The following is a 19,603-nucleotide window of genomic DNA, read 5'->3' on the forward strand; positions in this document are numbered from 1 at the left end:
TTGGAAATCAAAGTTATCAAAGATTCATTTAATTTTGTAAAAAACAAAAAAAAGATGATTTTTCACCACATGAGTCTTCAGAAACTTCAGAGACAAGCCATTATAGATAGCTTGGTCCTACCTTTCGTATTCCGTAAACAAGGTAAATGTTTGATGGCAACAACAAAAGACGCAAGTCTTACGCTAATGCGCTAATGCACAGGAAATGCCTTTGTTGGGAGAAACTAATCAGATTTCTGTAATGTGAAAGCATCCCCCATACTCAATTATTCCCTTGTAGTGCCCACATGACCTCATAGAGTCCAGAAAGGCAATTTACAATATATTTAAAAGGTTGCAGAGGAGCACTGGAGCAAAATCAATGGGAAATGTGAATCCAGATTATACACACTGTGAAGCATGTTAGCAAACTATTTTCCTCATAGAACAAACAAACAGCATGCCAGAATGACAGCAGATGGATGTTTTTGTAGTGTCTTGTAGTGAACAGACTTTTGAGGATGAATAGTTTCAGCCTCCTCTGGATTCACAGAGCTTTAACAGAGAGAACAGCTCATTTCTGGCAAACAGTAGATCACTTATTCTCTAGATAAGTCGAGTCTTTCTTCCTTCTGAGGCGTGACATGCAGGAATGCTACATATGAATTTGGACATGGGTGGGCTCAGTGAATTCCACTCATAATAGCTTCTCACTTCAAGTGCTTTGCTCTGCAAGTGCTTTGCTCCCACTAGATCGGGCTTTTGACATGGGAACATGGGTGCTCAGAAGTGGTCTTCCCCGTGCCGTGCCCTATTTCCTGTTAAGGGGTCACTCCATTCAAAGGATATTAATAAGGTGCTTAGGGAATAGGTTTCACAAAAATTGTCCAGCAAATGTGGACTCTTTTACTCTCGCTTTATGACATAATAGTGTGGCTAAACACCGGGAGGTTAACAATTTGACTTGACTTTGTCAGTATAAATCTGAGGTCTATTGACATTTCTGTGTGTGTTGATGTGTTTTCAGCATGGGCTGTGGTGGATGTGAGCATGGAAGACTGGGTGGATGTATCTCTAAAAGGCCATGCTGAGATCCCCTGTATTTACACTCTGAAGGAACCAGCCAAGATGATAGTCTGGTTTACGGTGAGAAACAGGCATATTCACACTTTACATTATTTCCATTTACAAATATCAGCTAAATGGGTAATTATTATGAATAATGCCTGGGTTTACATTTCACCCCCAAAATTGATCAATTAAGAAATGAAGCTATTAAGGCTAATAGGCTATTAAGAATAATAATAAAAAATAAATTTTAATATAAATAATATCATGTTTAAATTAAAATAAGCTTAAGATTAGTATAACAATTACTGCACTGTATATTGTAGTTTATTTATTAAAAACAATTATATAATTTTACAATAAATACTTATTGTATACTTATTGTAAAATAAATACTAAAATAAGTACTTTACACTAGGAGAAAGGAGTGTTTAAATAGATTTAATATAAGTAAATGCAAGTTTAGTAGTAAGTAAATTTTTGGGCAATTTCTTTCAGTGGAATTTCAATAGAATGTACACTACACACCATTCTCTTCAGTGTCACATGATCCTTCAGAAATCATTCTAATATGCTGATTTGATCAAGAAACATTTATTATTATTATCGGCGTTGTACTATGGTTTTATGGAAAACGTAATTTTTTCAGGATTATTTAATAAATGTGAAGTTCAGGGGTGTGATTCTTCCGGAAAAATCCTGAGATCCGGCTTTTCCGACCTGAAAATGATGCTCTCGTAAATCAAGCACAAAAATGTACGGGGTGTAGGCGGTTGCGATGGGTCGGGTATTGGTAAACATAATGATCGCTCACCGCTGTCAACGTTTTTTGTGCCTTTGAATCATGTCGTCATGTCACTCTGCAAGTAGTCCAATAATTTGTCACGATTGAAGTTCAAAGTGTACGTGCACCCAACCATCAACTCACGTGAACAGCTTCAGTTGACTGATGAAGACCGTGAACATGGGTGATTCATGTAAGCAAATCCAATATATTTATTGTCTTTCATTTTTATATGCAGGTCTAGTAAAATTTGACCAATCAATTGATCACTTTTGTCATGATTCCATAACATTAATGTTAAACGATTCTGGGCTAACTTAGCAAAGTAACGCCATGTTGGTTATTGCTTACTTCTAGCTTGAAAGTTTAGCAGCTTCTACAAGGCTCGAAATTGCCAACATTTTTGTCGCATATGCTCCTGAAATTTAATCTGTGTGACCTAAAAATATATTTGGGAGTTACGTTATATGTGCGGCATATCTGTCCACTAATGACTCGTCCGATTTGCGAACTAATGACTCCTTTGAACCGATTCACTTTAATGAATGCTTAAATCTGATCTGGGTCGAGTTTCCCGATAACAATGTATCTTAGCTCTGAAGAGCGCTCTCTACGTGCAAGGTTATAAACGCTCGCCGCAATTCCATGCGCTTTTCCCAAAAACTTTACTTGACATGAACGTGTTCTACGTGCTACTTAAGAGTCGCTGTCCATTCGCAAAATTCGTGATGAAATATAATCTATGGAATCGTATTCTGAACGTTCAACCTCATAATCTTCATCTGTTGTGGATTAGCAATAAAGCACTGACAAAATGGCTGAACAAAAACACAAGAAAAGATACCTTTCAAAAATATAGAGGCAAATAAAGATGTTATTTTTAATAGATGTAAAGGACACCATAGAAATAAGGAAAAACAAAACAATCTGACAAAAAGGACAAGGACAAGAAATGCCCAATAAATGGCAAGGTTTCGTGCAGCAGCAAGTTATTGACAGATTTTTTGGATTTCATCCCTATTTTGCCCAGTCTTTGAAGCATATTTCCCACATTACTCCTTTTATGATTTTTTTTTCAATCATTTAATTTAGATGTGTATTTAAATTTTTTCTTCCCTTTTTTAATTATTTAATTTATAAATTCATTTAAACAAAAAAACAAGTACAATATTTTTTATTAATTTATTATTATAAATTATGTCACTGTGTGCGTGTAGTGGTGGTGGGGGGGGGGGGGGGGGGGTAAGTGCACCGTATAGTTTCCTGCTTTTTTGTCCTTTGTCGATCACACCTATGAAAGTTAAAAACAGCATTTCTTTTGAAATATAAACTTTTTCTAATGTACTGTAAATGTTTTTTTTAACAATTTTGATAAATTCATTGCAACCTTACTGAATTAAAGTCTTAATTTCTTTAAGAAATCTCAACATCCCCATACCTTTGAAGGGTAGTTTACAAATCTAGTCTTACAATAAATGTTGAAATCTGAACATCAGCGTTTTTGACTGTACAGAAATTGCCAGGCAGGGACCAAAGCAGGAGGAGAATCTACTACTATGATGGCCAGAAAAAGTTTATTGAAGAAGGCAGTGAATACGTCGGGCGGATCACAGTCACACACTCTCATGAACCACAGAATGCACGCGGAAGTGCCATTCTGATCATCGACAACGTGCAACTGAGTGACCAGAGGGAGTTCATCTGCACCGTGCATAATGTGTCGACAGACATTGGTGAAGGGCACACTCGTCTCCAAATATTCAGTAAGACAAAACAGACTTTTTTTTGTTTTAGAAGAGCCTTTCCAGGCTGGGAGATCATGATAATATGCCTCTTGACCTATAGCGAGCTTCATGCTAACGCCAAACCTCTCTGTCCTTTAGACTCACCATCCCTACCTGTGATTGAAGGTATGCACACAGGGGTTTCTGTTACTGTGGAGGAGCCATCAAAGGTAGAGCTCAAAAAAATAAATCAGTTTGTGTACACTTTATAAACTTTGTATAATTATGGTGTTTTCACTCAGGTTGCACACTGTAAAGTGGATGATGGATATCCCACACCCAACATCACATGGTACAAGGGCAGATTCCCTCTCCAGCAATCAGAAGGTGGTAATACAGGACAATTAAGTGAACTTTCTCACAAACAAAATAACATTTTATTTGACAGTGTCAAAAAACATCTGCATCCCTTTTAGATGTAAAGATTATGGAGTTAGTGACAACCAAACCCAACGGCCTGTTCACAGTCCACAGTGAACTGTACATTAAGGTTGACAAGACAGATGAAGATGCCCTTTTCTACTGTGAGGTCAAGTATTTTGTCCCTGGTGAAGTAAGAATGAAAGAGTCCAAAAAAATCAACATCACAGTTCACTGTGAGTCAACTTTCTTTTAGCCTACATTTACTATTTAGGCATAGTTCACCCCAAAAATGAAAATATTCATAATTTTCTCATTCTTGTGTCATCCAAATCTCCATGACTGACTTTCTTCTGTCGACTGATTGATTTTTGAGCGTACAGTGGTCCATGCTGCCATCTGTTGGATCCACAAAGCACAACAGTGTCTTACCATTTCATTTCATTTTTCAGACCCTACAACAGAAGTAACACTGTCCGTAAATCCACATGATAGGTTAATAAAAGAAGGCGACACTGTGGAGATCCGATGTGTGGGAAATGGAAAACCTCAGCCCATTTTTTCTTTCACACATAATGGGGTAATATTGCTGAAATCATCGCGTTCATTATGTCTACTTAACTAAATACATGTTTACTAACCACATAACTAATATTACCTTATAGGTGTATATTATTAGCCATATGGACATTACTTTGACACACTCCTCTCTGACTGATATCAGAATACTTTCTGATTGTAACATTTTCTGTAAAGATTGCTTTGAAACAGTATGTATTGTAAAAAGCGCTATGCAAATGAACTTGAATGTCAGATGTTCTGAAATTTCTGAAGCATGTGAAAAATAGTCATTAGATCACCTGCAGTTCTAATTATTCTCATTTTTTTCCAGGATGAGTTGAGCTCAGATGAGGAAATGCTGCTTCTGGAAAATGTCAATCGATCAAACAGTGGGACATATGTGTGCCAGTCATTTGACTTAGAGACGGGAACTTCTGTTGAGGACTCCGTTGATATCACAGTGCACTGTAAGAGCATGTTCCTCTGATGTTCATGTGCTGAGATGATGTCAGCTTTTATCTTCATGGTGGCTAACACCTTTTTTCTTTCTTTCTTAGATCTGGATCATATTGTGGTGACACCAGAGAAGACAGTTCTGGACCAGGAGGGTGATCTCACCTTAACCTGCAACGCCTTGTCTTCTTTACCCACACAGACAGCATGGTATAAGGTACAACAATAAGATGCAGTCAAAACTGATAGTGACACCACGCTGACCCGTAGTTGAGGTTATCACCTTTTCTGTATGGATAAAATATGGATTTGTATATAAAGTTTGTGTGTGTATATATATATATATATAGAGAGAGAGAGAGAGAGAGAGAGAGATTTAAAAATATATTTTGCCCTCTATATTTCAGTCCATTAAAATACATTCACATATGTCACATTTGAAGAAATATTTGTATTCCCATTTCAAACATGTATTTCATATTATTTTTGATTCTCAGTTTAAAACATATACTTAGCATATATTTAAAACACATTTTGTTTATAAATACTTTTTTTGCTGCATGGGTTAGTATGCTCTCTTATGTCTTTTATGGTCACCAAGGCTGCATATATTTGATCAAAAATACAGTAAAAACAGTAATATTGTGAAATATAAATTTTCAGAAGAAAATACAACAATTGTGAAAATTGTCCTGGTCCTAAACTTTTGAAAGGAAATGTTAGACTAATAAGACCCAAATATTGACCAATACCATGTGGTCTCAAAAGAGCTCAAGACCAAGACCCAATATCAAAACTACAAAATGTAAATAACATCCAACATAAATAGCATTAATCTGCTTGTTAAACGGAGCTTTTGAAATACTCAAGAATGTAAACTGACCTTTTTGACATTGTATTTCACTGCAGCATGACGTGGAGCTGATGGAGGGACATGTTTTGGAATTAAATAATGCCTCTTATGACACTGCTGGGATGTATATGTGTAAAGTGACAGTCCCTTCCCTGCCTGGCCTACAAGAACTAAAGTCTGTGCAAATCAGTGTGCGAGGTGAGTCTTTGCCTACATTGTGAGGACCGAATGTCCATATGGGGAAGTAAACCTGATTTAGAGTAATAAAAATACCAAATAATATAAAAAATATTAGCTCAGTATATAAAACATCACCAATATTATAGAAAAACCAATAGGTATTTAAGTGTCTTGATGACTAAACATCTAAACCTGTTTTAGGGAAGCCTAAGATCACAGTGGAGATAGCAGTGAATAAAGCCGACCGCTCTGTTAACCTGACCTGCCACGCAGAAGGCTACCCATCCCCCACCATCACCTGGAGCCTCTCTGACCAATTGGTATTCTTATATCACTCAGATTCTGACCAATCAAGAACCATCACACAGTCACAAAGATCTTCTGCTTGTAATTTAATAGGTAGTTAATGGTTGTATAGAAGTTCAGGTCCGTAATTTGATAAGAAATGTGCATGATGAGGTGATTCAAGAAACCTCTTGCGTAAATCATGATGTGCAGTTGTGAGTTACATTATTCTAGATTAATGGAATCCTGTCAGTTTTATGGACTTTAATTTAAAACTGATATTACCATGACAAAATATATATAGACTGGGCAGCCTGTCCCTGTGCCAGAAGTGGAGGACCAGAAGACGGACACTGGTGTTCTCAGCATGATCTCTGTGAGGGACACGTCTAAACTCACAGTTTATTGCAGTGCTGCCAATGAGTTTGGGACAGCAAATGTCGCCCACAAGATTGAAGCATGTGAGTTTTTTTTTCAGAGTTTAAGAAGTTCACCTTTTTTTTTTTCGGTTAATGGTCACAGGTAAAAAATGAAATATTTCTATATATTAATTTATATATTTTTATGACACAACTAATTATTATACATTTTTTATCACTGCAGTTCTTATATTAACCCCAGTTTGGGAAACCTTGGCATAATGTAATGTTTAATGCACTTCATGAAATTGATATGAAATAATGTAATATATTTTCTTTCTCTTTGCTTTTTTATCTTAATATGGTACGTTTAATGGTAAGTTTAAAACAAGTTAGGTAAAAAGTAATCTAAAATGTAGTCATAATACATGACCTAAAATGAGTAACCAAGATTGTTACTAACTACAATTTACATTGTTCTTTTTTTAAAGAATTTATTAATCTAAGTTAATTAATTTGATCAATATTTTAAAAAAAATATTATTACATTCATATTAATTATTCTTATTATTAATTTAAATAAAATATTATATTTAAATTAAAATAATTGTTTTCTATTTTAATATATTTTAAAATGTAATTTATTCTTGTGATGGCAAATCTGAATTTTCAGCAGCCATTACTCCAGTCTTCAGTGTTACATGATCCTTCAGAAATCATTGTAATTGTTAAATTGGTGCTCAAGAAATATTTCTTATTAAAATTGAAAACAGTTGTGCTGCTTAATATTTTTTAAATAAACATTAGTCACACAAAAAATGATTGATACGCTTTTTTTTTTTAGTGAATAGAAAGTTCAAAAGAGCAGCATTTTTTTGAAATAGCCTTATGTCATAGCCTTATAGCATAAATGTCTTTACTGTCACTTTAATGCAGTTCTATACATCCTTTTAGTCATCCTTTTAAATAAAAATAATAATAATAATAATAATTTTCACTGACCGTAAACTTTTGAATGTTAGTGTACAAATTAATATTATCAATTATCATTTTTAGCCTAACCTAACTTATATAACCTAAATTATGAGGTGTCTTGTTTCATTATATTATTTAATATTTTAGTTCATGCCATTTTATTTTTAACATGCTATTAAAATGGTTAGTTCCTTTAATGTTAAGAATGTATTAGTATATAAATGAACATTAACCACGACTAATATATTCTGTAAAGTGTTGTTCATTGTCAGATAATGTTAACTAAAACAGCTAAATTATGCAAACAAATACAATCTTATTCTATACCAATTTTTCTTGTGTAGCTGCACGTGTGAAAACAACCCAAGCAACCAGCACTAAAGGTATGTTTTATATTTTTTTCCTTCCATCAGTGCAGTGACTGTATTTTGACAGAACACACATTTGAGATTAAATGTGTTACATATGTAACCCTCGTTCCCTGAAGGAGGAAACGGAGACGTTATGTTAGTGACTGACGAAATCGGGATCTCGCTAGAGAGAGACGAGTCGCCTTCGGGTGTTAAATATTTTAAATATTTGTGTGCGAGATTTGCATCACGCACCCCGCCCCGCAGCGCGGGTATAAAAGGAGAGCACGTGCGGTCGCACAATCAGTTTTTAGCTGAGAAGTCGACACTGTGTGCCCCTGCCGTACAGCGGTGGTACAGCAACTGTGGCGATGGAACTTAATGCCTCCGTTCCCTCCTTTAGGGAACGAGGGTTACATACGTAACTGAGATGTTCCCTTTCAGTCAGTCACGTTCAACGTTACGTCAGTGACTGACGAAATCAGGATCCATATGGAAAACACCACTATTGCTGACCCCCTCCAGTGCCCTGCGAAAGCTGGCAAGTCCCCCCACACCAGTTGGGGCAGAAGACAGGACAGGGCTTAGGCAGAGGAACCCGCACTGCTGTTCCATACAGTGAGAATTGGTTAACAATGGGAAAGTGTACCCAAGTAGGGGAACGCTGCGGAACCACATCCTGCACATGGGAGGTAACATGTGGAAATTACACATATGGACTGGCCATACGGCAGTGCTACATATGGAGGTCTCTGCGGTAGACTCAGCCCACAGCAGAGATAGCAGAGATCACCGAGAGTACCGTACCATGGAAGTACACATACCATGGAAGAATAGACATGTGGGATCACCCGAAGGGTGGTTGATGTACGCAATGGTCGCAGTGTTGTCCGTACAGACCAGTACGTGCTTGTCGTGTAGCCTCGATCTGAAGCGGCGCAGAGAAAGCCATACTGCCAGCAACTCGAGGCAATTGATATGCCACTGCAGGCATTCGCATTTGACCGGTGGCTGGGTGACAGCAGCAGCGGGCTGCTGGGGCAGGATGTGTCTGATTCCCTCTGTCTGCTTCTGTGTGGCGGAGAACTGTTGGGCAAAGCTCTCCACCGCATCGCCGAAGAGGCCAGACTGGGAGATCGGAGAGTCCAAGAAGCGGTGCTTGTCGGACTCCCTCATATCCGCCAGGGTAAGTCAAAGGTGGTGTTCCTGAACCACTAAGGCGGACACCATCTTACCCAGTGACTGCGCCGTGACTTTTGTCGCCAGTAGATTTGTTACGGGCAGAAAAGGTGTCCGCCAGGACCTAGTTACCTCCTCATGCATTTCCGGAAAGAATGGAACTGGGGGTGGCTGCCGACGATCAGCGTGCGACACCCCCAGGAACCAATCATCCAGCCTCGAACGTTCGGGAGATGGAGGCACCTTCCATGGCAACCCGACGCTCTCAGCGGCCTGGGCAAGCATAGCAGTCAGCTCTGGATCTGACTCGGGCAACGTCACTCTCCCAGAAGGAGGCAGTGCAGCCGAATCTTCATCTCCAGAGCCTAGCTCGTCACCCGATGCAGTGATCGATATCAGGTCATCTGCTTGTGGGCCAGATGAAGTGCTGGGCCCGTCCTGTCATAGGCACCAGCATCCGAACCACAGCACACCAAGGGGCATGATGTGCTGGAGGAGTGAGGGGCCCGTGGAGACTTGCTCTGTGGGGAAGTCCTCACTGTAATCCTCAAATCACCCTGGCCATGAGCCGAAGTAGCCCTCCTCTTGAAGGAGGAACTAGAACAGGGCATGGGGAGGTGGACTCCTCCTCGTTTGATGAAGAGAAGCCTTGATTGCAACATCGTGATGGTCATGTTCCCACAAGGAGAACATGACTCATCCACGAACGCTGCCTGAGCGTGCTCGAGGCCCAGGCACGAGATGCAGCGATCGTGACCATCAGATGGAGCCAGGAATGACCACATCCCGAAACGCACGAGTGGAAAGACATCTTTAAAAAGACGCCCCGTCACTCGTGGAGAAATTTTTGTAATTTGCTCTTTTAGTTTTAAACACCGAAGTGTTGAAGCGGCCAGGAGGAGTAACAGCGTAACTGCAGAAAGGGAAGCTGCAGCACGCTGAGAAAAAGGCAGCAGCACTAGCAACCCCCGTTGGCGCGCCGTAACACCAACACTCGTCGAAAGGCTTGTCTGGACGACACTCTGCTCAGGAAGCTGAAAGCTCGTCTCCGAAGCGAAAAGCTGATTGTGCGACCACACGCACTCTCCTTTTATACCCGCGCGGGGTGAGCGATGCAAATCTCGCACAACAATATTCATTGGCTCGTTTTGTTAACACTCGAAGGCGAATTGTCTCTCTAGCGAGATCCTGATTTCGTCATTCACTGTTGTAACGTTGAACGAGACTGACTGAAAGGGAAGCAGTATATTCTGCAAGATTATGATATACTGCATAATACATTTCCATATATGGGAAACTAGTGCTTATATTTTTAAATATACTGCAATATATGCATTGGCCATGTATTATTATTACACCATTTGTATTGTGTTATTTCATGTGTTTTGCTAAATATTAATATAGGAGGAGATTCTGATGTTGTATTATTTTGGAATTTTGGAAAGGTTTCCGATATGTCTGAGTTTTTGGGGTTACCATTGTGCTGAAGAGTAAAGTCTGTGGTTAAGCTGATGACTATTAATTACTTTATTTGAAAAGCAATGCACTCTTTAGCATGCTGATAGACTCTTAGCTAAATACTTCAGTACATGCAAGTGTGCTTGTGCTGTTTTTGAAAATATGAAACATATATAGTATATTTCTTATATTTTATAATTTTTTACATTGTCAATATATGTGTACTGTATATACTGTATATACTGAGTAAATATATGTGCAATATATTTATACGCATACAATACCATGTCTCATCACATGTACATCTATATGTTATGAAGTGTATTACTTACATAAAATATATTATAATATATGATTAAATATATTGTAACAATATATAAAAGCGGCAAATCCTTATGTATTATTAAATATATTGTAATATATTAACACCATATATATATATTTTAAGCATACTGTTAAAGCGTTTAATATATTGATCATTCATAATTCACAAGGTAATACTGTATATTTTCTTTGAGTAAGAGTTTGTGCTATAGAAACAATCATCTGAGAGGGCTGATGTGATGTTGTATATTTATTATGGAGGTGGAGACAAAAGCAGTGTGTGTTTAGACACAAAGCAGTTTTACTGTCACAGAAGGCGGAGGCTGATGGTGCAAATGCTGTCATGTGGTCTCTGGACTCTCATTAGGGCAAAGGCAGGCTTCACATCAGGCCTGGCTGACTGCATGTGACCTCATGTGACCTCATGTGACCAGAGTGCTTGGCATCAGGGCAAATGAGGCAAAGCAGCACTCTTACCTTGGGGATATCAGATGACCTTTCTGTTCCTTATTATGGCAGTTCCATCTCGGAAACTATTTATGGCTTATAAGTTATGAATGCAAATTTAGCTCGGCTCAGGGTCAGCGGTTGCTTACAGCATCATGTTCCAACCAGACACAACGCAAAATAATGTGTCTGCTAAAATATTGTAGCTGAAAAAATACTTTTGAAAAAATTGACTTGATTCAAACATTAACTATTTAAAGTTTTTATTAATATATTTAATTATAATATTTATTACAATTATAATTTTATTTCTAAATTAATTATTAAATATGATAAAAAGAATTTAACCCAAATTATAGAATAATTCACTTTATTTATATTAATATAAATAAAAATAATGTATAAGGTGCTATATATAAAATTTATTTTAAAATAAAATAATAATACTGATCATAACATATAATAATAATAATAATAAATATTTCGTATATATACAATCCTTTTTTTTCTTTTTTTTATAGTGACCTTCTGTTAGTGAACAAGCTAAGGGAAATTAAATGAACTATATCCAGATTTGATTTTCATATACTATTTTTAAAAAAACATTTTGTGGTTTTTTTTTTTGCATAAAATTTTTCCATAGACCCTTGCACTCCATAAAGATCCCTACATCACGGTTGAACCCCAGTGCTTTTACAAGAAGCAGAGATGCTAAAATGTCCAAGTTATGGCAATAACTTCCTCACAGGTTCTGAGACAGTAGTCCCATGATTTAACTAAAGGAAAGCACCGTGTGAGAAAGTGATGTATGAATATAACTGCTGTTTGATAACTCAAACCGTTGGCAGGATTAATCATTCCAACAAATCAACCACGTACAGGTTTGTGTTGTGAAACAAACAGCAGCCTGACCACTCATTCTCCACCGCATAAGCACCCTTTCTCTGGATGTGTAAAAACCATCATTTCTTATGCTAATCTTCACTTTAACCGAACTGTGACCGTCTTTCTGGAATGAATGATTCCAGAATACTTTGCTTTCTGTATCATTGCCCCCACAATGTGTCATGCATCATCACTGCTTCTCTTCAATCAGCACTCTCAGAATGCACTTTACGGACAGCTCTTTTGGAAATGAATTCTTATAGTAAAGACTTTGTATTTCAGTCAGACATATAGGAAACATTCACCCAAAGTATGTCTTTCAGGCTTTACTTTAAGTGTGAGCTTTTCCTTCACCTGTCATTGTACTAACTTCAGCCTGCATTTCTCCTCTTAACACAGGAGGTGGCAGCGGAGTCATCATAGCGGTCATGATCATCTTCCTCCTCCTTATAGCCATACTGGGCAGCATTCTCTACTTCCTCTACAAGAAAGGAAAGCTGCCCTGTGGACGGTCGGGAAAGCAGGATTTGTATGTGTTTTTTGTTTATGAAAAAAATACATATCATTTGAATAAATATCATAAAATAAGTATAATTAACATGGGCTTAATTAAAAAATGTAATGAATATGATATGTACATGATTTACCTAACCTCAAGCCATCCTAGGTGTATATGACTTCCTTCTTTCAGATGAGCTCAATCAGTTACATAAAAAAATATCCTGGATTTTCCAAGCTTAATAAAGCCTGCGAATGGTGGTCAGTATTTTGAAGTCCGAAAAATTACATCCATCCATTATAAACAGTACTCCACACAGCTCCGAGGGATTAATTAAGGCCTTCTCGAGTAAAGAGAAGCATTTGTGTAAGAAAAATATCCATATGTAAAACTTTATTATGGATGGATGCACCTTTTTGTGCTCCAAAATCTTGACCACCATTCACTGCCATTATAAAACTTGGAAGAGTTGGCACATTTTTTAATATATCTCTGAAATGTGTATAAGGTGTATATGACTTAGGATGGGTGAGTAGATCATGGGGTAATTTTCATTTTTGGGTGAACTATCCCTTTAAACTGCAGTATTTTTCGATAGTAAATTACTTCTGTCCCATATTAATATATAGGAAATATTAGGAAAAGCAATTTTTGCAAAGGCAGTTTATAAGGAATGTGCAATTTGTAGGTTCATTTAATTATTTGGTGCTGTAAAAATGACACACTGTACCTTTAAATCAGTGTTGTTAGTATTAATTAACTATGATTATAATTTTTTTTTTGTTAAGCTAAAATATAATGTTAGATGAAAAACTTAAAAAGCTATCTTTTCACATCTCAATTTTTTTAAATTGTTCCAAATTTACTAAAACTAAAATACATTAAAACTAAACAGAGGTGTTTTTGTAAATTTTATTCGTTTTTTTAAAGAAAGCTAAATTACTAAAACTTTCAAATAAAACCTGAACATTTAAAAATAAAAGCAAATTCAGCATATTAATAAATCCTATAATAGCATATACACAATACTAAAATAACACTGTACATTAAGATTACAGCAAAAAAGTAGTTGACTTAATGCCCTAGAATCCATGCAGTTCACACTAAATATGTGTCTGGAAAGTATTTTTCAGTACATCCTCATGATACAAAGCGCTGATATAATCTGTTGTTTTCATCCTCCAGCATGAAGGAAAAGGCCAGTAAGGATGATATTGTGATGGAGATGAAAAGCGGTAAATCTGAAGAAGTGGTACTTCTACAAGGAGTCAATGGAGACAAAACGTCCCCCACTGAATAGGTCATAACTTCTGAACAAAGATTCACGTTATTATCCAATCAAGACCCAAGATTTGGAAGACTGACACTTATGGTGCTACGAAAACCTAATGATATTTCCTTTCACTTAGAGTTAAAGACTGAAACCTACACACACATGCGGAGTGAGGCTAGTGGCCTCTGTCCTACAGCGTCCGTCTCAGGGTGAATCCCAGTCTTAGTTCTCATTTGCCTATGTTTAATATTTGAACTGCTATATTCTGATTCAATATATAGCAAGATGATCCAAAAAGTACTCCACTCCAGTATTTACAAATTGTATATAAGTATGAAATAATGTATATATTAAGCTGTTTAAAATGCCTGAGACAACTGAAAGGTTGCGCTTAAGAATCTTTTTGATAATTCAAGTCTCTTTGTTGAGGGGGATTTGAAGAGTGCCGAAGACTCATTATTTGCTGTGCTGTCAGTGTCTTATTTGAACCTGCTCTCATCTCTGCCGCACTATAGTCCATGCACTGAACCATCTTCACCACTGTAAACATTCATCTGTCCTGTGGATCAGCGCTGAAACTGTCCAATGATAAAGCTTGAGGGCACTTTCTAAACAAATTATTTGTCAGGAAAAGTCTCCGACACGGTTGACCTTTTATCCAAATACTGTATGCAAGCAAAACGTCAGGATCATGTCATGCCTCTGTGTTTGTATCTTCATTTTTCTTAGCTATATCAAATTAAGTTACTTACGTTCACTGCGAGGGACGAGCGAATGTGTTACATTCATGTCAAAGTTTGAGTGTCCTGTAGAGTTCAGCTGTAGTTTTTTTTAACTGCCTTTACCTGCTGTCCTCACCTTGAACTGAATGTAAATAATAAAGACATACATGACCAATCTTCCCATTTTTAAATATTAGAGGGAATATTAAAATGCATGTGGAAGTCTGCATTCATTTAACACACTGGAGAGAGACAGTTGAACAGGAAAAAAATGCAGGTGTTATTTTTATAAAGACTTTTTTTTTTACATTGTGTATTTTATTCACATTTCTTAAACCATATTTTGAAGGTTTATAAATTGTATCTTAATCTATGCTGTATGTACCCTGTACTGCAAGCAAAGAAGACCTAAATACGGATACAAAAGTCCTTATTACACTGAAGTTCACCCGTTTCATTTCCTCTGGTTTGTTAAGCTGCTTTTGTTTTGTGTCAGTGGTATTTTTGTTTATGCTTGTTTTTGAAATGTCCTGGTATTTCTATTAAAAAGGGCTGGTTTACTCGAGCCTTAATTTTGTCACCGTTTTGCCTATTTATTTATGTTCACCAGCAACCGCTGTTCTACACAATAGTTCGAAATGTTGGTGAAGATGGAAAAAATATAAAAAGGCTATGTAGATTCTAATAAATCGAAAATTACAGCTCAGCACATTCATTGTAACACAAGATTCACACAGAAGTAAGCGTTTCTATAAAAGGATAGGCTAATATCAGACTTCCAGAAATGTGCTCTGGTCAAGTTTCAGTACGTCAACTTTCCATTCCAAAAATATTTCTTAATAAACTGTAGGTCAAATGTTAATACCTAGTATATCAGTTTATGTGTGCCGTTTTATTGAGAAAATAAAATGTAAGCCTCAAGACAGACACTGTGGCCATGATGTTTGTCCTATTGTTTTAATTAACAGTATAGCGCTGTGCATACTTCCAAAGTGATATGAGAATTAGCACAAAAGAAAGAAACCCTGACATTACTCAGGCAAGTTATGGCAAAATAAGGAGCGAGCGAGCTCCGTCTTGTGGATTGATTCGAGACATTCCAGTAAACAGAAAGATATATACTATGACGTCACTGACCAAGCCAAAGAATCATTGAAGGACAATGAAAACGTTTCCCAAAAATTCATGAGGGAAATCATTCACTCTTTACACTAAACAAGGCCTTTTTTCTGGATAGCAGAACAAAATGACGGTCACATCTAAACATATGGCACTGCTCACAGTAATATTCACATCGGTAAACAAAAATAAAATTCTGACATGTACAGGAATGCAAAAACGAAATAAAACATAGCCATTTCCACGTATTCTATGTATAAGTAACTTTACACGCCTGATTTTAAAGTGACAGTATCATAGCACAAATTGGTACACTCTGTGCCAAATATTGTACACACATCCATCACACATCATCATCAAGAAATAGTAGTACAGTAAAATGAAATGATAAAAACAAATTTATCACCTTCTCATCTCTAGACTTCATATGGTGCAGAAAAAAAACAAATCAGTACTAAACCATCATTTGCTTCAAGGCAACAGAATCTACAAACCAAGAGTTTTAACAGCCTACAACTTAAAATTAACAGCTTGCCTGATCGTAAGCTCTCAGGTTTGCATGTGTACCTACAAGACTGAGACGTGGAAGTACCTGCAGGCCCAGTGCAGCATTCTCACTAGGGGATAGTAGGGACTAAAATTGGGCCACTTTCGATGTCAGTCAAATCAATCATGAGTCCTTGAGTCCCACATAAGAGGCTCAAACTCACTTTAATGTATTACTAGTGCATTGAAAGGTGCTGGTGCAATAATAATAACTGGAAATATTAAAGCCATAGGTCAGCCAAAAATGAAAACATAGTTCATTAACACTCATGTTGTTCCAATGCTTTTAGACTGACTTTTTTTTGTGAATTACAAATTTTATGCATTCAATGGAAGACGAATGGATGACCAATTTCGTTTTGGACCCCAGTGACATTCACTGTATGGAGAGAAAAAAAAAATCCTAAGGATTGGAACAACAAGAAGGCGAGTAAATCATGACAATTTATTTTTTTTAAGCTGTCCCTTTAAGCAACACAGAATGAATTCATTTGATGCTGATGTTATTGTGACTTTAAAGTAGCCTAGCATCGTGTTCACACTGAAAACGAGACCGTCTTGCACTTGTTTAAAGTACGGTGTAAATAATGTCGATTCTGTTGAAATGTATGGTATTCCTGAGTACAAAGGGGAGATCGGGAAGAACCTTCTCCCTCACAGCAGGCGGACTATGGGCACTGCATTCATGGCTTGAACATGGCTGCCGCTGAAAGATCGATACAATTGGTGTCAGGTTAAACAGAAATGAGGCCCTCTGCGATGAGCCCCGTGACACATATCGCCATTTTGATTATGTAATACAATTGATAATTGTATGTATTTTAAGCAAAACGCTATGTACCTGGATGAAAACAAGACATCCCACGCACGCACGCGCGCGCGCACACAAACACACACAGAAAAAAATCAGCTGGGCTCACACCTGCACAAGTTGCTTCTGATTTCAAGTATGCTACATCAACAAATTACATACAACCGATACTGTCACTTTAAAATGGGTTAAACACAGTATTCACAAATGTACATTTAAGGCTTAATTGTTTAGCACTAACAATAATAGCAGCAGTAAAGCACTTCTGTATTAATAACAATAAATCAAAAAATAATAATAACATTAACAATAACAATATATTAAGGTGATCAAATGAAATGATGATGAACAGCTTCATACAAGAGTCCGAACCTCCCCAAGAGTGATCTCAGTCCCCACCGAATACAGAAACTTGGCCAGGCCTTGGACCTTTTTAAGCAAATACTTTTTTTTTTTTTTTTTTACTAAGCAGTTTCACTTCATGTCAAACCTCTTGCCCTTTATCAGTTAGAGAACACTATCTTTAGTAAACACACTACTTCACAAAAGTCGGGAACCATCATATTAATGACACATTCAGATTAGAACAAACAAATTACATGTACCCTTCATCAGCATGTTCCTACTGGGAATCTGAAGGACTGGCTGTCCTTAAACATTTGTGAAGTGAATTCATGGTACAGTACAGTTACAGTAATGCTTTAAAGACATAACAAGGCTGACAGAGGGCCCATTTCTGATGCCAGCCACCACGCGCTTAAAAATAAAATTCCCACCATACCCTGGAGGTCAAGGTCAAGCGGAGAACAGGTTGCTTTCGGCTAAGCGGTATTTTTGAAATGGGCGACTGCGCTGTGGGAGCGGACATGTACGGCCTGCTACTAGACAGCCGAAAAATGAAAATCACACACGAAAACAAAATGTACCGATGCAACACAAGTAAAGGCCATTTTTCATGCCAGAAAATGCTCGGCTGCAGTCTCCTGTTTCACTCCCTTTAGCTACCTGAGCTCCGAGGCCTAATACTTCACACGCCCTGATCTCTGCAGCTGAAACTCTCCAACATACATGTGTATATATTAACTATACTCAATATTCTGATTTATATATTAAATCAAATATAAACACATACATGTTTTTGTCTTTCTTTTTTTTGTCCTTAGTGGACATGCGCTGCCTTCAGGTTGAAGAAGCGGCCGCAACAAATCCCTCATTCTTCCGCATGAATGAAGGAGGACAGAGAATCCGAGAAGTGTTACGGAGAAAGTGTCTCTCGCAGTCACTAGAGCTAGAGGTAGAGCGCAGGTTCGTGCTCTTTTCTTCTGGAGTCCGAGACGAATGCGAGATGAGCGTGGCTGGGCCGTGACTGGATGCTCAGAGAAGTTTCGCTATGTTAAGATATGTGCAGTTGAAGGGATGGACACAAACTCCCTCAGGATGTTCTTGGCCATCTCAATATTGTTCTGTGCAATCATAAGGGCTTTTTGGATGTCCTGATGGGAGTAGCCCTGGCTCAAGAGGTGCTCGATCTCACTGCTGATCTGATGGCTGGGTTCTGGGCTCGCTCCAGGGGGAACAGGGCTGGGGCTGGGCCTGTGATCTGAGTTAATGCGACGGGGAAGAGGCTTAGGAGGCCGCTCGGGGGCTTCAGTGGGGTCCATGACTGCTGAAGACACAATGTAGAATAAAAATTGTCAATAAAATAAATAGACACTGAAGTCTGAGATAATGATCATACTACAGTTGCTGTTAAGGAAACCATGACACTCTCACGGGGTTGAAATTTGATCTAAAATAAATATAGGTGGAAAAGGGAAATGCCGGAGCTATATTTGCTCTGTAAATATATCTTAAAATGCTGACTACAACAGAAATCAAAAGATTGGACAGACTTTGTTTCCTCATCTTAAAAATATTTTGATATTAAGGAGCTTGAGTGCTTGAAGCTATTGAGGAGTTAGATACAATAAAATATTAGATGACTATATTACATGAAAAAATAAAAAAATTGAAATGTTGCCTCTGCAATGAATCAAAAGTACTAAAATAGTTTCAGTAAAAAAAAAAAAAAAAAAAAAAAAACACCAACTTTTTAAAAAGCACAAACTAATCAAAATGACAATAGACCATTACAAATTTACTAAAATATAACTGAAAATATAAATATAAAAGCGAAGACAAAATACTATAAAAACTAGTATATGAATTTATATAAAACTAGTACATACTAATATATATATATATATATATATATATATATATATATTATATAGTTATTTTGTATAATAAAAAGCATATAAAGAAAAAATAATACTATATTATATATAGTTATTTTGTATAATAAAAAGC

The 19,603-nt window shown here is 37.1% G+C and overlaps 2 protein-coding genes across 3 annotated transcripts in view; one reads left to right on the forward strand and one right to left on the reverse strand.

Moving 5' to 3' along the window:
- Window positions 1-15,360, forward strand: part of LOC132122759 (cell surface glycoprotein MUC18-like) — a 40,474-nt gene extending 25,114 nt beyond the window's left edge. Inside the window, exons 2-15 of the mRNA XM_059533135.1 lie at window positions 1,007-1,125; window positions 3,345-3,594; window positions 3,715-3,785; window positions 3,858-3,942; window positions 4,032-4,211; window positions 4,428-4,555; window positions 4,868-5,003; window positions 5,094-5,206; window positions 5,899-6,040; window positions 6,224-6,342; window positions 6,612-6,768; window positions 7,986-8,024; window positions 12,684-12,813; window positions 13,969-15,360. Coding sequence (XP_059389118.1) covers window positions 1,007-1,125; window positions 3,345-3,594; window positions 3,715-3,785; window positions 3,858-3,942; window positions 4,032-4,211; window positions 4,428-4,555; window positions 4,868-5,003; window positions 5,094-5,206; window positions 5,899-6,040; window positions 6,224-6,342; window positions 6,612-6,768; window positions 7,986-8,024; window positions 12,684-12,813; window positions 13,969-14,083 — 1,784 coding nt within the window. The 3' untranslated portion in view covers window positions 14,084-15,360. The remainder of the gene's footprint in view (window positions 1-1,006; window positions 1,126-3,344; window positions 3,595-3,714; window positions 3,786-3,857; window positions 3,943-4,031; window positions 4,212-4,427; window positions 4,556-4,867; window positions 5,004-5,093; window positions 5,207-5,898; window positions 6,041-6,223; window positions 6,343-6,611; window positions 6,769-7,985; window positions 8,025-12,683; window positions 12,814-13,968) is intronic.
- A 354-nt stretch (window positions 15,361-15,714) lies between these two features.
- Window positions 15,715-19,603, reverse strand: part of LOC132122761 (E3 ubiquitin-protein ligase CBL-like) — a 39,338-nt gene continuing 35,449 nt past the window's right edge. Inside the window, exon 16 of one of the 2 annotated variants that reach the window (XM_059533139.1) lies at window positions 15,715-18,917. In XM_059533139.1, coding sequence (XP_059389122.1) covers window positions 18,643-18,917 — 275 coding nt within the window. In that variant the 3' untranslated portion in view covers window positions 15,715-18,642. Of the gene's footprint in view, window positions 18,921-19,603 lie in introns of both variants that reach the window. The other variant, XM_059533138.1, reaches the window with a different exon arrangement.

The sequence above is a fragment of the Carassius carassius genome, chromosome 41, assembly GCF_963082965.1.
Source record: "Carassius carassius chromosome 41, fCarCar2.1, whole genome shotgun sequence".
Lineage (NCBI taxonomy): Eukaryota > Metazoa > Chordata > Actinopteri > Cypriniformes > Cyprinidae > Carassius > Carassius carassius.